The following is a 16,077-nucleotide window of genomic DNA, read 5'->3' as shown; positions in this document are numbered from 1 at the left end:
AACGTGTTCATTAAATTGCCAAGGAGGTTTTATTCAGCAACCGATGTCTAAGGGTACGCGGTTAAAAGACTGTGCCAAGGTAAATCACTGAGACTCGAGCGCACTTTCACACCGTTGATCGACTGCACCACACGTTTATTTAAATTACTGTATTGGTTGTTTCTACTTCAGTCTGTGGATACTCGTAAAATGGTTAAGTAATACGGAACTACCTGATAACATCTGAATGGAAAATCTAGGATTAGATATACCGATATTTATTTGCATCAATTGATATTGCACACAGAGAAATCGTAGGCGTTGCTACTTATTATACATCCGCGATTTATCGATAGGCCTTAGCCTGATTTACTTACATTTAAAACATTGTATTTCCTGAAAATATAGAATCTAGAAAATTTTCTTACTAAAAAGTATAGAAGGTATAGAGTCAACTTAAATGACGTTAAGTGGATGACAATTTTTAATTTACAAAACAAGATTATAGCATTATTTTATAATTTTTATAGATGTAATTAGCAAAAAGGAGTGTAGAATAAAAGCATCACAATAAAGATACCTATAACCTGCAATAAAGAGACTAAAACAGAGCAACAAAATGAAAAAAATTAAAATTATAATTAGTTCAGTTAATCATTTTTTTAATATTTCTTGTTTTATAGTATCTCAAACATTAAAAGCAACGTCTCTCGAATGCTATACTTTAAAACTTAGCTATTTTATAACGTAATCCCTTCATTAGTCACTTCATGTATAACGTAACCCCTTCAGTCGTTAAAAGATTTGATCTCCTAATTATCTCAGGCAGTGCATTAACTAATAGAAACGTAAGCCTTCATTCACTCATTGCGTAAGATTTAGGTATATTTACCAAGTTTTTATCGAACCTTTAGAATCGCCTGTGATTCTTATTCAACCGTAAAATTTCGCAATAACAATTTAAGATACACCTTGAGAATTATTTCACTTCCTTAAAGAATCTTTGATCGCGCGTTCATCGTGTTTATTTGTCATTGTTCCTGTAAACTTTTGTTCGATGTATTTTCCTTCGAACTTACGTTGGTCGAATTAGATGACTCATTCTCTACATGTATATCAAGCACGGAGGCTCGACTCGATTCATACTCGTGGGACTTTTTCCGGATCTAATACCGAATGTTAATTAGCCATTACAAGTTCCAAGATGTTGCCTTACGTTTCTTGAAATCTATTCTTCTAGTTACAAAGTTATGCAATGGAAATATTGAATATTCATTTATTCGAGTGCAAAAATAATACCAGTTGCAATATACATGATTATGTTGTTTAAGAAGTAAATTTTTATTATTCAAATTATCGACAGGTATTGTAATTAGTTTCTGTAAAAGATGCTCACAGCTGTAATTATTCTATTTTGAATTTGATTGTATTTAAATAATACTTATACCAATTGAAGTACCTACATAATATTTCTTTGTTAACAGTTTGCTTGAATTAATTCTAGAAAACTTGTTTGACACATTCATAATAAGTGACTAGATTTTTTATAAACTATTTGGACTTGTAAGACTCACTCACGACTTATGTAGATCAGTTGCATTTATGTGTAATCTAGATCTTTCATTCCCAACTAGGCTATAGTCGGAACAAAGTCGAGCGGCTGTTCAAGGTTGTTTAATAGTGCTATCCTCGACACTCCACTTCTTATTTTTTGTAGAAAATAGATAATAAAATCTTATATAATAGATAATAAAAGATTAATTCTTAGTAAGAATTTGTATCAGTGTTTTTTTATTAATTAAAATTGAACTGGAAATCTTTATATACTCATATCAGTAATGATTCTGTATAAAAACATGTAACATATAAAAGTTGCTTCAAGTAAGTTTTCCCCTGTTTTCGAAAATACAGAAAATAATTGAAATCCATTATTAAACAATATTATTAAAAATGTAATAGTATTTTTATTTTTGTATAATATTACAGTCGGACATTGAATATTGCCTTTTGTTTGTTTAATCACAAAATTCGATTCTTTTCACCTTCAATTCTTTTCATTTCTTTATGTCAGTCTCGAGGATCAGGTCCTTGTCAATCGTTTTCTCAATACTTTAAGATCAGTATCAATAATTAACTGTTTTATTTCTGTGGCTAGTTTGTCGTTTGCTGCTGCAATTGTGTTTGGTTTCATGACATCATATTCCTCTCCTGGTAAAATAAATATAAAAAATGACAATTTATATTTGTTAAGAGTAGATTTTACAACATAAATTGTCTTTCTTTCAGTACTATATTACTTGTAAGAGCTCTATGGTAATTCGAAGAAGAGTACATTTTTCAGAAATGTTCTCTTTTTATTTTTCCTTCGTTCGCTTTTATGTACCTTTTGTGTCGATCACAGTGCCTCCTGCTTCTCGAACAATTAATACTCCTGCAGCAACATCCCAAGGCTGAAGGTTGTCCATATGCAAGCAGTCCAGTGCGCCTTTCGCTACATATGCTAGAGCCATTGTCGCTGATCCTATAAACCTAATCCTTAAAACGTAAAAAAGAAAGAATAATTTCATGATACTTTATCCTTACTAAATTTTACAGATTCAACTTTTCATCTCTTTAAAAATAGCCTTCAGAAAATTATGTTATTCCCTAGGATACCCTAAGATAAATATTTTGTAAGTGCAAAAAACAAGTTCTTACCCTCGTGCAACATTAAGAATTGCCTCGAATCTGCCCATTCTGATATCCCGATTTTTCCATTGTAACCTCAAAGAAAATAGTTCGAGTTCTATCAAAGCCTTCTTCAGTTCTGCAAAAGGAATAATCGATGTGAAAAAGGTCGATTGATTTCGTTGATCTTTAATAAGATTATCGTGCTTGTTTTTCCACGCGGTATGAATAATGAAAATTACGAAAGGAAGCTCGTAATTAGTCTTAACTGCTCTAAAACAATTAGAAACTACGATTTAGAAATAGACAATTAATTCTACGTCGCGTCATTCAATAGCGCTGCGTTATAAATGTCTATGTAGTCTGTAAATATTATCGACTTTTAATTTCCTTTCCTAAAATCATTCTGTTGCTTCAACAATTACTCAAGTTCCATACAATGAAATTTCAATTAAATCATGTGAAATGAAAAATTACCAGTAACACAAGTGGTTCTGATAGGTTCGCCATTCAGAAACGCGCCTTGTCCTTTGATTGCCGTGTATAATTCCGAAGACAGCGGACAGTAAATGATTCCTATTACGATTTCTTTAGAAATAGCCAGAGCGACAGAGATACAGGCGTGTGGATATGAATTTATGTAATTTGTAGTTCCATCAATAGGATCTATGATCCAGGTTGGTTTGTCTGTGAGTACTGGCTTCTTTTTCGTCTCAGCAAAAGTCTCTTCACCAATGAATCTGCAATTGAACTTTTCATCTGTAGCATGTTTTATTTATATAAATAGCGATAGAACTTTCAACAAAATTATGGAATATTAAAGAAAATTTAAAGTAATAGACACATTTACTTTATATATAAAAGTTATTATTAAATTTTGAAATGTGTTAACGTATTTTCATTAATATTGTATTTGGCTATTTTGAAGGCACAATACTGAAAAGGTTTGAATTCAATTTTTTTTAAAGATGATTCCTAAATATCGTATGTTTTCATTAGCAGGGAAGTCATTATCATGTTTTCTTAGATGCCTTTCAGTTTTCGTGTAAAGTATTTTGTAATACAAGATATGTGTACAAGATGTAATACTAATGAGTACTAGTTTTACTAAATAGCTTTATTATGAACCAATTTTTTTGTCTGAAATTTCGATTTAGAGAAAAGTAATTTTTAAAATTTATCAAATATACGTGTATGTAACTGAATTTTTAATTTATAATCGTCCTTTACAAAACATAATGAATGTTGAAGATTTTAAAAAGAACTTGGGTATACTGTGTCAATAATAAAATATACATTAGATTTAGTAAAAAAACTTTATATCATTTTATTGAACTGGGTACAGTATTGTATATTGTTAAAAGGCCATTTTGAGTAATTTATAACACAATGAAATAAATTTTAAAAAACAAATATTTTAAGTTATACTCTACTTTTACTTAGATTAATGTTAAGATGGAAGGACTTGAAAAACCAATACTATGTATATTCAAATTGTGCCCTTATCAATTTTTATACATACAAAAAGAAGGAGTACACGATTTATGAAATTAAAACTTAATTAAGTGCGTGTATATTAAACTAATTTTCAAAATTAATTTTCTCGGATATAAAGTCTTGAACAAAAAATCTTATTGTCTTGTATTTTACATTTTTAATTTAATTCAATTTATCTGTTAATATTACATTTTGCGCACGTCCTATATAACTAATATTTTTCTCATACTACCATTAAGTGACTACCATTGAAAATTTTATTCGATTAGAATGAAATTAACTGGTTACTCAAGGTTACGTTATGACGCTAGACCCATCACTCGATCTCTTGGCATATATTAACAGACAAAGCTAGAATAGGGGAGGGAAGTAACATTGAATTATCTAGTCAAAGGAAGCTCGTGACTTACTCATGGTCGGGGAACTTTGCTTTAAGACCCTTAGTCAGCAGTACTTCAATTTTTCTGTCGTACTCCGTTACCAAATCCCATTCATTCATCTTCGACTCCACGAGTTTCTGTCCTTCGAAGCCGCATTTAAATATCTGGCGGGAAAAGGAAAACAGATGGAACACACGATTGCTAAGATCACCGTCACTTATCTCCCTTCGTTTTGTCCGATAAGAACTTGATAATGGATCAAGTAAAATGATTAACGTGTAACAGATTCTATTTTATGTTATATTTAATTCATTTCATGTCGTATTTGTATTGTCACCACTGTTTTTTACGTCTATTTGTTTTTGATAGTATTACCTACATTTTGTTTTCTTCTCTGTGTCAGAAGAATCACGTTCTAATGAAAAATTCCCCGACTTATTGTCGGTACACAATATATAAATTCCCCATATTGTCTACACAAGGAATCAACTAACTGAGAATAGAATTATTTAAATAAGATATGTAGACTATAAATATTTATGAAAATGTTCTACTATTGAACTTAATTGAACATTCGTTTTGCTCCTCAAGTATCATAAACTGTATTTAACTTTCAATGTTTTGTACATTTTGATATTATACTATTGCTTTTTTGCATATTGAAATTTCCTATAAATGCCTAAAGATCCACAATTTCTAGGTAAGTACCGCTCATACACAAGAAACACATTTTAGAAGTCATCTGTTTAAATTGATATATCACACAGCGTATAAAAAACCTGTAATCACTCTGTCATCAAGCTAATCATGATAGACTGAACCAGAAATACTCGATACAAATGCCCACTTCCATCCTTTTTTTTTTTTGGTTCCACGAAGCCTAAAGCTTTCCCTCTCTTGTTCAATTTTTCACGCAGTAGCACTAAAAGGCGACTCACCTTACCAGCCTCCAAGGTTAACTCCTTGGAGACCTCAAAGTAGTGTTTGATGTTCAGCTCTCTCGACATGATCACTGATGTCGCGGCTCTCGACCGCACGACTGATCGATTGAACGCGCAGTCTGTCTGACGGGATCCTTTTATCTTTGTGACGAGTGATACAAAATCACGCAAACTACGTAGGTAGCTGAACCTAAACATTCGAGGAGGAAAACCGGCTTATCTGAGACCCCACATTACACGAATGAACGAATTCCCATGAATATTTCGGAGCTCTTCCGCGAAAGTTTACGACTACATAACACTACTGTCTGAAGCTGCATTCAATGTTTCGAGCAGCTTGGGACATCGAGGTTAGATCGAGAATAAGTTTGAAACGATTTCTTGTGTATGATGTGACGATATGAAATGTCATTGCCCAGTCATTGCCTCGAAAACGTTGATTGAGTTGTACCTATTTCGTTTTTCTTGGGTTGGATACTTCTTTTAGAAGGAAATAGGCTTACATTGACTTGTTTCTACATATGAAATGTATTCTTCTTATTGTTTCTGTAATATTGATTTCTAGATTATACTTAACCTTCGTTTACTATTGGACCCAACTTAACCCAAAATGGAATCTCCACTTTGAATGAAACTTACATTTTACTATGTTTGGAGCTGAGGTTCTTGACCGCTACAAGAGGTTCGACTTTAGCGAATTTAGGTGATCGTTCAGAAGTTTATTTCGTCTATTTTGGGTGTGAGTTTGTTAATTGATTTACACAACACTTATGCAACTACCGACATAGTTTATCCTGGGATCTAGTAATTAACGTAATTAACGTTCATAAGGTGGTAAGTAACACCTGTTGAGCGTCATAAGTGCATGTTCGTTACATGAGTCAGAATTTTTTAACAATTCTATACTGACCAAATATAATAGAATATTGTAAAGTTTTAGCACTTTAGACTAGCACTTTTAGACTATTTCTTTGGGTCCGATTTTTATTGAACTACTGCTACTACTAAATGAGAAAAATACTGTTATGAAAAACTAATCACATTGTTGTTGACATTCATAAATGTTGGCATCGTTTGATGGCACAACTATTCTACTCATTGTCTTGTTGATAATTAGTCTATATTCAACCACACGAAGTAGGTATTGGATAGATCTATTATTAGGAGCGAGATAGAAAGATGGTAATTTAAATGTGTTTTCGTGACCTAATTTTTTGAAGTTGTAGAGTCCTATTCTCGTTTTCATGTTGTTCGAAGTGGTATCATTGAACTATAAAAACAAATCGTAAAGCTTAAAAAGTTTCACCGATAAAATATAGTTAAATGCCAAATATTCTTTTTGAACATATTTAGAAATTACACTACAAATTCCTAAAATTAATCTTAATTTTTTAATTTTGAAGGTAGTCAATGTTTCGATAGGATGTATGTATTTTTGCATGTTGTCTGTGCTATCATTGTATACAATTTCGTATTACAACAAATTTTTATGAAATACCGCTTTTATGGAAATTATAGAAATCATTTAGTCCGACCACAGATAACAATGAGATTAGGGAATGTAAAATTTATTTTCTAATACCATATTAATGAAGATCTAAAAAGCTCTTTTCTCAATTTCTGTATTGTCATATTTAGTTTTAATTCCGGCCGCTGATAGCATTGTTATCTTATTCCGCATTGAAGCGGTAATTATAAGATAGTTTGCGAATCCTTCTGCCACGTGATAGAAAATTGCATTAGACGATTAATTTATCTGATACGCTGTCTATAATCCCATAAAAGCATATTTCTTTCATTTACTAAAGATTATTCATCATACATGTCTGAATGACAATACACTAACAGTTCGTTAACTGTTAATTTTAACTTGTTCACACTTGATTACGTTTTTCACTAAAAAAGAATAAGGTCATAAAGAAATAATTAGAATGCATCATTCACTACTTAAAATTAAAATTTTATTTTGATTATTATACAAATATCGCCTTTGTGACAATGTTACTTACTTAGTGGTATTTATACTATTTTTAATTCTAATTAACATCAGACTGATTTGTAGAATTTAAAAATTATTCGAATTATTTCGTCGATTATTTCGTTTTTGTAAATAGGAAGGATGATGAAAGAAGAATTAAAATATTTAATTTTAATAGTAAACAATTCTTTTTGTTTGCCATTTTTGGTACAAGTTGTTTGTTAGGTATAATGAGAAGTTAACAGTAACGAGGAACTATTAAATATACATATCTTTACACACACTAGCAACAATATAAAGTGGAAATAAATTTAAATTATTATTTTTATTTGTATTATAGGGAAAATTAAAATTTATATTTAGAAGGTATAAATTAAATGTTTACTATCTATAATAATTATAATTGATCCCCTATTGATTAACATTTATTTTCTTTACTTATGTTAATGATTTTAAAAGAGGGCCCTTTGTAACGTTTTAGCATCAGCTTTTTTAATTAATTTTACTAATTCGGTAGCTAATTTATGATTATTGGCTGCTACTAGTTTTGGCGACATAACGTTAAATTCTCCACCTGAAACATAACATCCCTTTATCTTTACTGTGCATAGCATTGGAGTGGATATTCATATTAAAGAAGTACAGTAAGTTTACAGTAACATTAATAATTGTTACTGTTTTTCATCCTCCTCCCCGTTGTGCTTCTGAACAATTCACTGTGTTGATTGAGATTTTCCAGAAGTAATATACTTTGTCTACCAATCAAATTATAATTTTCTTTTAGAATTAAAGTTTTCCTTGCTTTTATATTTTCGAATCAGAGAATAAAGACAGCAACCACACATTACCGATAATGCTCAAAGGTCTCAAAAGTTTAAACTGAACTGTCGTACCGTTTGTGTCTATTACTGTGCCACCAGCCTCCCTAATGATAAGTACACCAGCAGCTACATCCCAAGGCATCAGATTGTCACTGTGATAAGCGTCTGCTGCTCCCATTGCCACGTAACAGAGAGTCATCGCAGCTGATCCCATTGTTCGTATTCCATGAGCAACCGAAACAAAAGCTTCCATTCTTCCAAGAACAGTAGGTCTGATATCTTCAATCGTTGCATAGGATGCTTCAAAACACAGCAGTGACTGCTCCAACTCTAAAAACAAACATAGTAAGTGATTATACTGATCGATTCTTAAAGGTGATTGTATTAAATCGTTGCTCTTCTGAGCACTTTTCAACGAACAGAAGCAGGAACTGACCAAGAGTATTCAAGCTACTCATTCATAAGTAACAGCCCCATGTTAGGTACAATTTCTAAAATTAAAGACTTAGGATGCTTAAAGTAATTTCCCTGCCTTATTGCAGTTGACTGCAATCATCACTCGTTCTTAGCGTTACTCTTATCTACTGATGTTCTACTCATGAACAATTAAGCGTTCTTGCTTTGGGAATTGTAGTTGCACAGATCTGTTTAAGGGGGTCTTATGTTTCTTTCAGATTGGTCAAGTAACTCGAATTCAAGCGGCTTGAATTGTAATAATTCGACTTCTTTTGAGATATTAGGCAAGTTGCTTGGCTTCAACCACTTAATTGAATAACTAAATTGCAAACTTTGCACAAAAATACTTAAAGCATTCAGTAAAATTTTTCTAAATTATTCTAGAAAATACTTCTAGGGATTACGTACTTTCAATTGTGGAGCTTTTAATAGATTTTCCGTTGAGAAAGGCTCCGCAACCTTTCCTGGCTGTGAACAACTGTTCTAGAATGGGATTGTAAACGATTCCAATCTCTAATTCTTTCTTTATCACCAATGCAATCGATATACAAGTAAAAGGGAAAGAGTGGACAAAATTCGTGGTTCCGTCGATGGGATCGATAATCCACGTAGGATCGTCTGTGAGTTGTGGAAGATAGTTCATGGACGAAACTGTTTCTTCTCCAATAAATCTAGGAATTTGTATGAATATAGGCGATTTTCATGTATAACTGTTTCATTCTTTTTCTGTTTGTTCTGAATTTGAAGAAACTCACTTGTGTTTTGGGAATTCCTTCGATATACCATTTATTAGAATCTCTTCCACTTTTTTGTCGTACTGTGTCACTAAGTCCCAGTCTCCAGCTTTAGTCTCGATATTTTTGCATCCGTAAATGGCTTCTTGAATTACCTGGAAAATATTATAACCCTTTTTTATAACTCACTAATAAGCTTGGTTTTTCTAATCTTAGTTCGAAGATGTTTTAAAATCTATTCAAATTAAACCATTAACATGTTGATTTTTCTTGTATGTAATTTTGAGTAGAATAATGTAAGAAGCTTTTTAACATGTATATAGTTAAGTTAAAAGTTTGAAATTCCAATTTTACAATTTGATAGACTATTGGGAAGTTTAGTATTTTTCATGAGTAAAATTTGTAAAAAGGAGACAAAAAGTATTTTTCTTAATATTAAAAGTTTATGGACTACATACATATAGGATTCAAGATAGATACATAGGTATTTGAAGTTTGCAGTATCCTAAATTTCAGTATATAATAGAATGCGAATTTTTAACTTTTCAACTCTAATAGTTTTGAGATACTTACATCAAAGGAAATATCTAAATTTGCAGTTGCATTTGTATGTTCAGATAATTCAATTTTATTTGACCATGTAACAGAATTTGACATTAACAGTGCAATGAATTTCAGATAAAATAGAGAATTTTTTACGTCACAAGGTGACAGTCATAGTCGAGTTGATTTATGAGAATACAAACAAAACATTCAGTTGTGATAATCGTACAGATAACAGTTTGTATGAAACTATTAATAGTTAATATCATAATAATGTTAAACTTATCTAAAATAAATAGAGTATAATCTTTTTCTTACATATGTATTTTCAAATAGAAAAAAACCAAACTTTCAAAATGCAATTGTGGAATAATTTATTTACTTATTATTATTATAAGAATGTCCAAAGTGTAGATTTTGTTTTAATTTCTTATCGATCCTAAGTTTAGAACAAAATTAAAATTATAGAAGAAAAAGAGTTGATCTGTATTCTAAATGACTTCATAAAATACAACAAAAGTTATATTTTTTACCCTTATAAAAATATAAAAATAATAAAATACATAAATTCAAATAAATGCTTACATACAGTAACAAAACATCATACAGACTTAAGGTTGAGTCATGAGGTACTAAAGAGATCGAGACAAAGAAATTAATAAAAACACAAAGTGTATAAAGGAGATAAGCGTAATTTAATTACATTTGCAATAAAACGTTTAAACGATCCATCTGAATTGATAGAAATGTCAACGATGTCACAGATCTGACCTAACGTCTCGAACAGAGTCGAGGACAACTATTGTCACTTTTTCACATAGTCGCATTGACATACTGACGCACCATAAGCTTAAGTTTATAGTTAACTGATAGTGTAATGTCAGGAAATGACAAAGGCTGTCATGGTGGAAATGATAGAGGCTGTTTATGATAATGTGCATTGTATTCAAAAAAGAAATTTTCTTCAAATACAACTCCATGAGAATGATACACATTTATTAATTATTCGAAAAATTCAAAACGGCAGTAGTGAATACATATGAAGTTCACAAAATATGTATATATAATTTTTAGACATCAGTTAATTTAATTTAGTTAGCAGTGATCAATTTTATCGAGCTAGGAAAACAATTAAAAAGATCAAAATGAACATTCTTACAGAGTGAGATATAGATTGAATGTGCATTGTAATTTACAAATAAGCTTCAAATTGATCAATAAACGTGGACGGGTCATATGGTTCAAGTGTACGATTACTAATTGGATATTGATAAAGCTTTTGTAATTTATGAAATCTTAGGAAACTCCAATGTTATGATCATTACACTGCATTATCGACAATGAGAGTATGTGAAGTGTAATTTCAATCTATGTAATAGAAATAATGATTAGTATACGTAGTTAATCATTACAGTATCTGTACTACAAATTGTACCTTTATGAAAATTTCATGGAACGGGGTCCTAGAAAAATTGACTATAAATTTACTAGATGTTTCTATTTCCTAATTATTGATTCTTCGTCATTTCTTTTGAGGAAGTGTGCACTAAATAGTAAAACAGGAGGAAGTATTCAGTGGACGAATTTTGAATTGTTTCGGGATTATTCGTTAAAAAGACACACCACCTGTTTTTACATTCATTCGTATATTCTTAAGATATTAAAAAAATAAATGTCAATTTTTTTATGATGTCTAGATATGTAGAATGTTTTAACTTTTTACAATTCACGTATTTTGTGGAATGAGTCTGCCAGCAAACTAAACTCTTTTCTAGTTACTTTATTTAGAAGCATATTTTATTCTATTTATGTATTACTTAAACAGAATTACATGTATCAATTAGTGGTACATTTATTGTCGACGCTCGCACCATTTCTTATTAAATCACAGTTTGAAATATTATTGTGTACACAATAACGTCACAATAAGAGATTTTATCAGTATTATTAACATTCTTCACACATTTGCATAATTAACCCTCTATGGGCACGTGTAACTTTCAGGTCACATGTTAACTTATCAACATCTTATCAAATAATTTCAGTTTTTTTTCATGAGAATTTCGGAAAAATTCTATAATTTCTTCGAGACAACCAACACCAATATTCATGACGGTTGCTAGGACTAAAATAAAAAAAATACCAAAACAAAGGCTGTGCAAACTGTCTATATTTAAAACAAAAATTCGGTCCATAGAGGGTTAATAAGGGCTTATATTAAGTAAGAATTACATAACTCATAAGTACCGTCAGATATGAAGGCGCTCAATTGAAGGGAACAAAGAATCAATTATGCAAAAAGATAACATGATAACACAAAAGTGTGCAAGTACTCGTTTTTTACTGAAGCAGGAAATATTTCGATTATAAGATATTGCATTAGTTGAAGCTATAATACACGTGGACTTAAAATCAAATTTATGGCATAAATGAGTAAATGTAAAGAGTTATAATAATGGCAAAAAATTTTACAATGATAAAATTTGAAGATTCTGTATCTTCTAAACCTGCCATTGAATAAAAAATCAATTTTTTTTATCATTGTACTAGAAATGTATTACCTCAATTAAATATGTTCTTTAAAAAAGTCCACTGAGTAAAGGGTAGATTTAGCAAAATAATCGAAACTACCTTCCCCGATTCCATTGTCAGCTTCAAGACGAAGTCGTAATAATGGTCAAGCTCTTGTTTGGTAACCATAGTTGAACGTTGTTTGTCACTCCGTTGTGTCAACTTGCTTCTCTCAGAATAATAGTAGCACTCGCGAAAGCTCTGTTCTTAACTCTGTTCTGAGTTCTGTTCAATGGTTAGTCCCCACTATTAGAGTCCACTTAGTCTAGTATGGGACGTTCTAAAAGTCACTGCGTACTTTAATAAGATAAGATTGGTTCTTAGGCTGAGGATTTATTGTAAAGTTTAATTCCTGTAACCATCATGATTTTACTCGAGCAATTAAAATTTTTTAAATTATTTAGTATTTATCAATATTGGCAAATAAAGATTGCAATAAATGTGGAGAACCCACTGATTGAAGATATGCTTTCGAAACGTAACTTTAATAACTTCCTATCTTGGTAAATCTCTATGCAATAAAAAAAAGTAACTGAATGCACTGCTTCCATACTTGGACCACGTGCACAGTACACGATCAGAAATCTTCGTTTCTATTTCTATGGATCGAAATAATCTTCCACAATGCGTCACTGCATCAGTCGAAATTGATGAAAGTGTGTATCAACCATTATTGATAGACGTCATGATGTGTATGTACAATCCTACGTCATAAACGATTTTCTGAGTGCAAACTGTGCAATTGCCATTGCAATTGAATCACATGTTTTGAAACGCTAGTTTCGTTTCAGTCGTCTGTTAAAGTTATTTGAATAGGTAATAAAAGCGTTTAAAGCTTACGTTGACCTGACAAAAAAAAATAATTTACTGGAATGACTTTATCATATCTCTTTAATGTTTATTGTTATATTGCTGCAATATTTTGTTAAAAAATCTATAAAAGAGACAAATCTACTAAGAGGCGATAATAAATTACACCTTTTTTCCCTTTTTAGTTTGTTCTTAAAATAGATAATCATAATTTTTTAAGTGTGTAGATCCTCTTTAGATAAAGATTTGGTTAGATAGAATAAACTATATTTGCTCTAAGTCAGTATCTTATGATACAATAAATAATAGTATACTTATGAAGTGCAGTATAACATTATTATATAAACGTATTACATACGTAAATGAGATTTTGTAAGTAACAATTATATAAAATATTATCGTGAATCAAATTTCAAAAATCATTGTGATTAGATAAAATTTTCATATTTTAATCATTCAAAAAATTTAATATACAATATATAAGAGTAAACAATCTTCCTGGGTCATTCTCTTGGACCCAAGTTCCTTTGCCCAAACAAGGATCTCAGACAAAACACCACTTTTCTGGGACAATTGAGTTTCACGATAACGAAAGTAATATTGAATCCATTTGGATGTTACAGAATCAAGGTGGACCTGGTGGCCCTGTCGGTCAAAACTCTAGTTCCCAACAAGGCCCAGGGGGACCCATGGTTCCAGGTCAAATAGGACCAAATGGTCCTCAAGGAACGTCTCATATGATACAGTCTGGTCCTAACCAAATGGGTTCAAATGGACCAGGGCAAATGGGCGCAGGCGGTCCTGGTCAAATGGGTCCTGGAGGTCCTGGTCAGATGGGTCCAGGAGGTCCAGGGCCGATAGGACCTAGCCACATGGGACAGGGAAGCGGTGGACCACCTGGAGGTCCTCATATGGGTCAAGGGCCGACGCAAATGGGTCCAGGTAGTGGCCCTGTACCAGGTCCTCCAATGGGCCCCGGTGGCCCTCCAAACTCACAAATGGTTTCTGGAGGTCCAGGCCACATGAGTGGTCCACCTGGACCAGGTCACATGAACGCAACTGGCCCACCTGGCCCAGGACATATGAGCTCAAGCGGTCCCCCAGGGCCAGGACATATGAATACAAATGGACCACCTGGGTCAGGACATGTGAACACAAGTGGTCCTCCGGGCACGGGACATATGAACGCCAGCGGACCTCCAGGATCTACACATATGAATACTAGTATGAATACCAGTGGACCTGGAAGTCATTTGAGTACTGGACCGCCTATGCCCAGTCATATGAACGCTAGTGGTCCTCCAGGATCTGGACACATGAACACCAGTGGACCCGGAGGCCACATGGGTCCTGGGGGACCTGGCCAAATGCAACCTGGCGGACCTGGAGCACACAATATGCCACCAGGAGGTCCAAATCAAATGGGACCAGGCGGTCCGAATCAAATGGTACCTAGCAGTCAATCTCCTATGGGTCCCAATCCAATGGGACCAATCGGCCCAGGAGGGCAAATGGGTCATAATGGGCCCTCGCAAATGGGTCCTAATGGACCTGGGCAGATGAATATGGGAGGAGGTCCATCATCGCAGATGGGAATAGGACCTGGCGGACCTGGAAATCAGATGGGACCTGGAGGACCAGGTGGTCAAATGGGTCCAGGAGGTGGACCTGGTGGACAAATGGGACCAAATGGTCTCGGGCAAATGGGTCCCGGAAGTGGTCCTGGAGGACAAATACCTCCAGGTAATGGCCCTGGAGTTCCTATGGGGCCTGGAAGCGGTCCTGGAGGACAAATGGGATCAAATAGTGGGCCTGGAGGGCAAATGGGGCCTGGAAGTGGACAAATGGGTTCTGGAAGTGGACAAATGGGTCCTGGAAGTGGACCTGGAAGTGGACAAATGGGATCGGGTGGTGGACCTGGAGGACAAATGGGGCCAGGAAATCCTCCTGGAAATTCTGGATTACCGCCTGGAAGCGGTCCTGGTGGACAAATGGGACCAGGCAGTGGACCTAGTGGACAAATGGGACCAGGAACTGGACCTAGTGGACAAATGGGACCTGGTAATGTACCTGGTGGACAAATTGGACCTGGAAATGGTCCTAGTAGTCAGATGGGGCCAGGAGGTGGTCCAGGTTCGCAGATGGGACCTAGCAGTCAAATGGGACCTAGCGGTCCTGGAGGACAAATAATTCCTGGTGGCCCAGGTGGACAGATGGGACCTAATGGCCCTGGAAATCAAATGGGACCTGGTGGACCTGGTGGACCTGGTGGACCTAATAGTCAGATGGGACCAAGTGGTCCTAATAATCAGTTAGGTCATAGTGGTACAAGTAATCAAATGGGACCTAATGGACCTAGTGGGCAACCACCTTCTAGCCAAATGGGTTCTGGTTCACAGAATCAACAAATTGTTCCTGGAGGTTCAACACCAATGGGACCTGGCACACCTGTAAATCAAATGAGCCAAACTGGACCTGGACAAGTTAGTCCTGGTGGTCCTGGTGGTTTACCTGGTGCTGGACAGGAGAATTTAAATGCTTTGCAAAAAGCGATAGATTCGATGGAAGAAAGAGGACTTCAAGAAGATCCTCGTTATTCTCAGCTATTAGCTTTAAGAGCTCGCCAAGGGAATATGGGCGAGAAACAAGCTTTCAGTTCCCAACAGTTGCAGCAGTTACGGTAAGTTATACGTAGTAAAA

The 16,077-nt window shown here is 33.8% G+C and overlaps 3 protein-coding genes across 5 annotated transcripts in view; 1 reads left to right on the top strand and 2 right to left on the bottom strand.

The window, feature by feature from the left end:
- Positions 1-16,077, top strand: part of Brm (ATP-dependent helicase brm) — a 32,722-nt gene that overhangs the window by 10,870 nt on the left and 5,775 nt on the right. For 2 of the 3 annotated variants that reach the window (XM_076389645.1, XM_076389644.1), the window contains exon 4: positions 14,001-16,057. In XM_076389645.1, coding sequence (XP_076245760.1) covers positions 14,001-16,057 — 2,057 coding nt within the window. The remainder of the gene's footprint in view (positions 1-14,000; positions 16,058-16,077) is intronic. The other variant, XM_076389646.1, reaches the window with a different exon arrangement.
- Positions 1,862-5,552, bottom strand: LOC143185760 (uncharacterized). The gene is made up of 6 exons (XM_076389002.1): positions 5,462-5,552; positions 4,554-4,687; positions 3,124-3,386; positions 2,677-2,785; positions 2,363-2,514; positions 1,862-2,187 (listed from the first exon to the last, which is right to left on the bottom strand). Exons 1-6 carry the CDS (start codon positions 5,528-5,530, stop codon positions 2,060-2,062), a joined length of 855 nt encoding a protein of 284 aa, XP_076245117.1. The 5' UTR covers positions 5,531-5,552; the 3' UTR covers positions 1,862-2,059.
- LOC143185568 (uncharacterized) lies at positions 7,535-12,866 on the bottom strand. The gene is made up of 5 exons (XM_076388688.1): positions 12,628-12,866; positions 9,475-9,608; positions 9,128-9,390; positions 8,336-8,593; positions 7,535-8,016 (listed from the first exon to the last, which is right to left on the bottom strand). Exons 1-5 carry the CDS (start codon positions 12,694-12,696, stop codon positions 7,895-7,897), a joined length of 846 nt encoding a protein of 281 aa, XP_076244803.1. The 5' UTR covers positions 12,697-12,866; the 3' UTR covers positions 7,535-7,894.

The sequence above is a fragment of the Calliopsis andreniformis genome, chromosome 12 (genome assembly GCF_051401765.1).
Source record: "Calliopsis andreniformis isolate RMS-2024a chromosome 12, iyCalAndr_principal, whole genome shotgun sequence".
Classification (NCBI taxonomy): domain Eukaryota; kingdom Metazoa; phylum Arthropoda; class Insecta; order Hymenoptera; family Andrenidae; genus Calliopsis; species Calliopsis andreniformis.
The sequence above is the reverse complement of the archived record's forward strand: the minus strand, read 5'-3'. Positions and strand labels throughout refer to the sequence as shown.

What these genes read in the sequence shown, in the direction of transcription:
- LOC143185760 (XM_076389002.1), bottom strand. Translation starts at nt 5,530, where the DNA reads ATGTCGAGAGAGCTGAACATCAAACACTACTTTGAGGTCTCCAAGGAG. An exon ending in GCAAAGTTCCCCGACCATGA is followed by an intron (nt 3,387 to 4,553) that starts GTAAGTCACGAG and finishes GTTCAATTGCAG; the next exon opens with ATTCATTGGTGAAGAGACTT. An exon ending in ATTCTTAATGTTGCACGAGG is followed by an intron (nt 2,515 to 2,676) that starts GTAAGAACTTGT and finishes TTACGTTTTAAG; the next exon opens with GATTAGGTTTATAGGATCAG.
- LOC143185568 (XM_076388688.1), bottom strand. Translation starts at nt 12,696, where the DNA reads ATGGTTACCAAACAAGAGCTTGACCATTATTACGACTTCGTCTTGAAG. An exon ending in TGACAATGGAATCGGGGAAG is followed by an intron (nt 9,609 to 12,627) that starts GTAGTTTCGATT and finishes AATATTTTCCAG; the next exon opens with GTAATTCAAGAAGCCATTTA. An exon ending in TAAAAGCTCCACAATTGAAA is followed by an intron (nt 8,594 to 9,127) that starts GTACGTAATCCC and finishes GTTTGTTTTTAG; the next exon opens with AGTTGGAGCAGTCACTGCTG.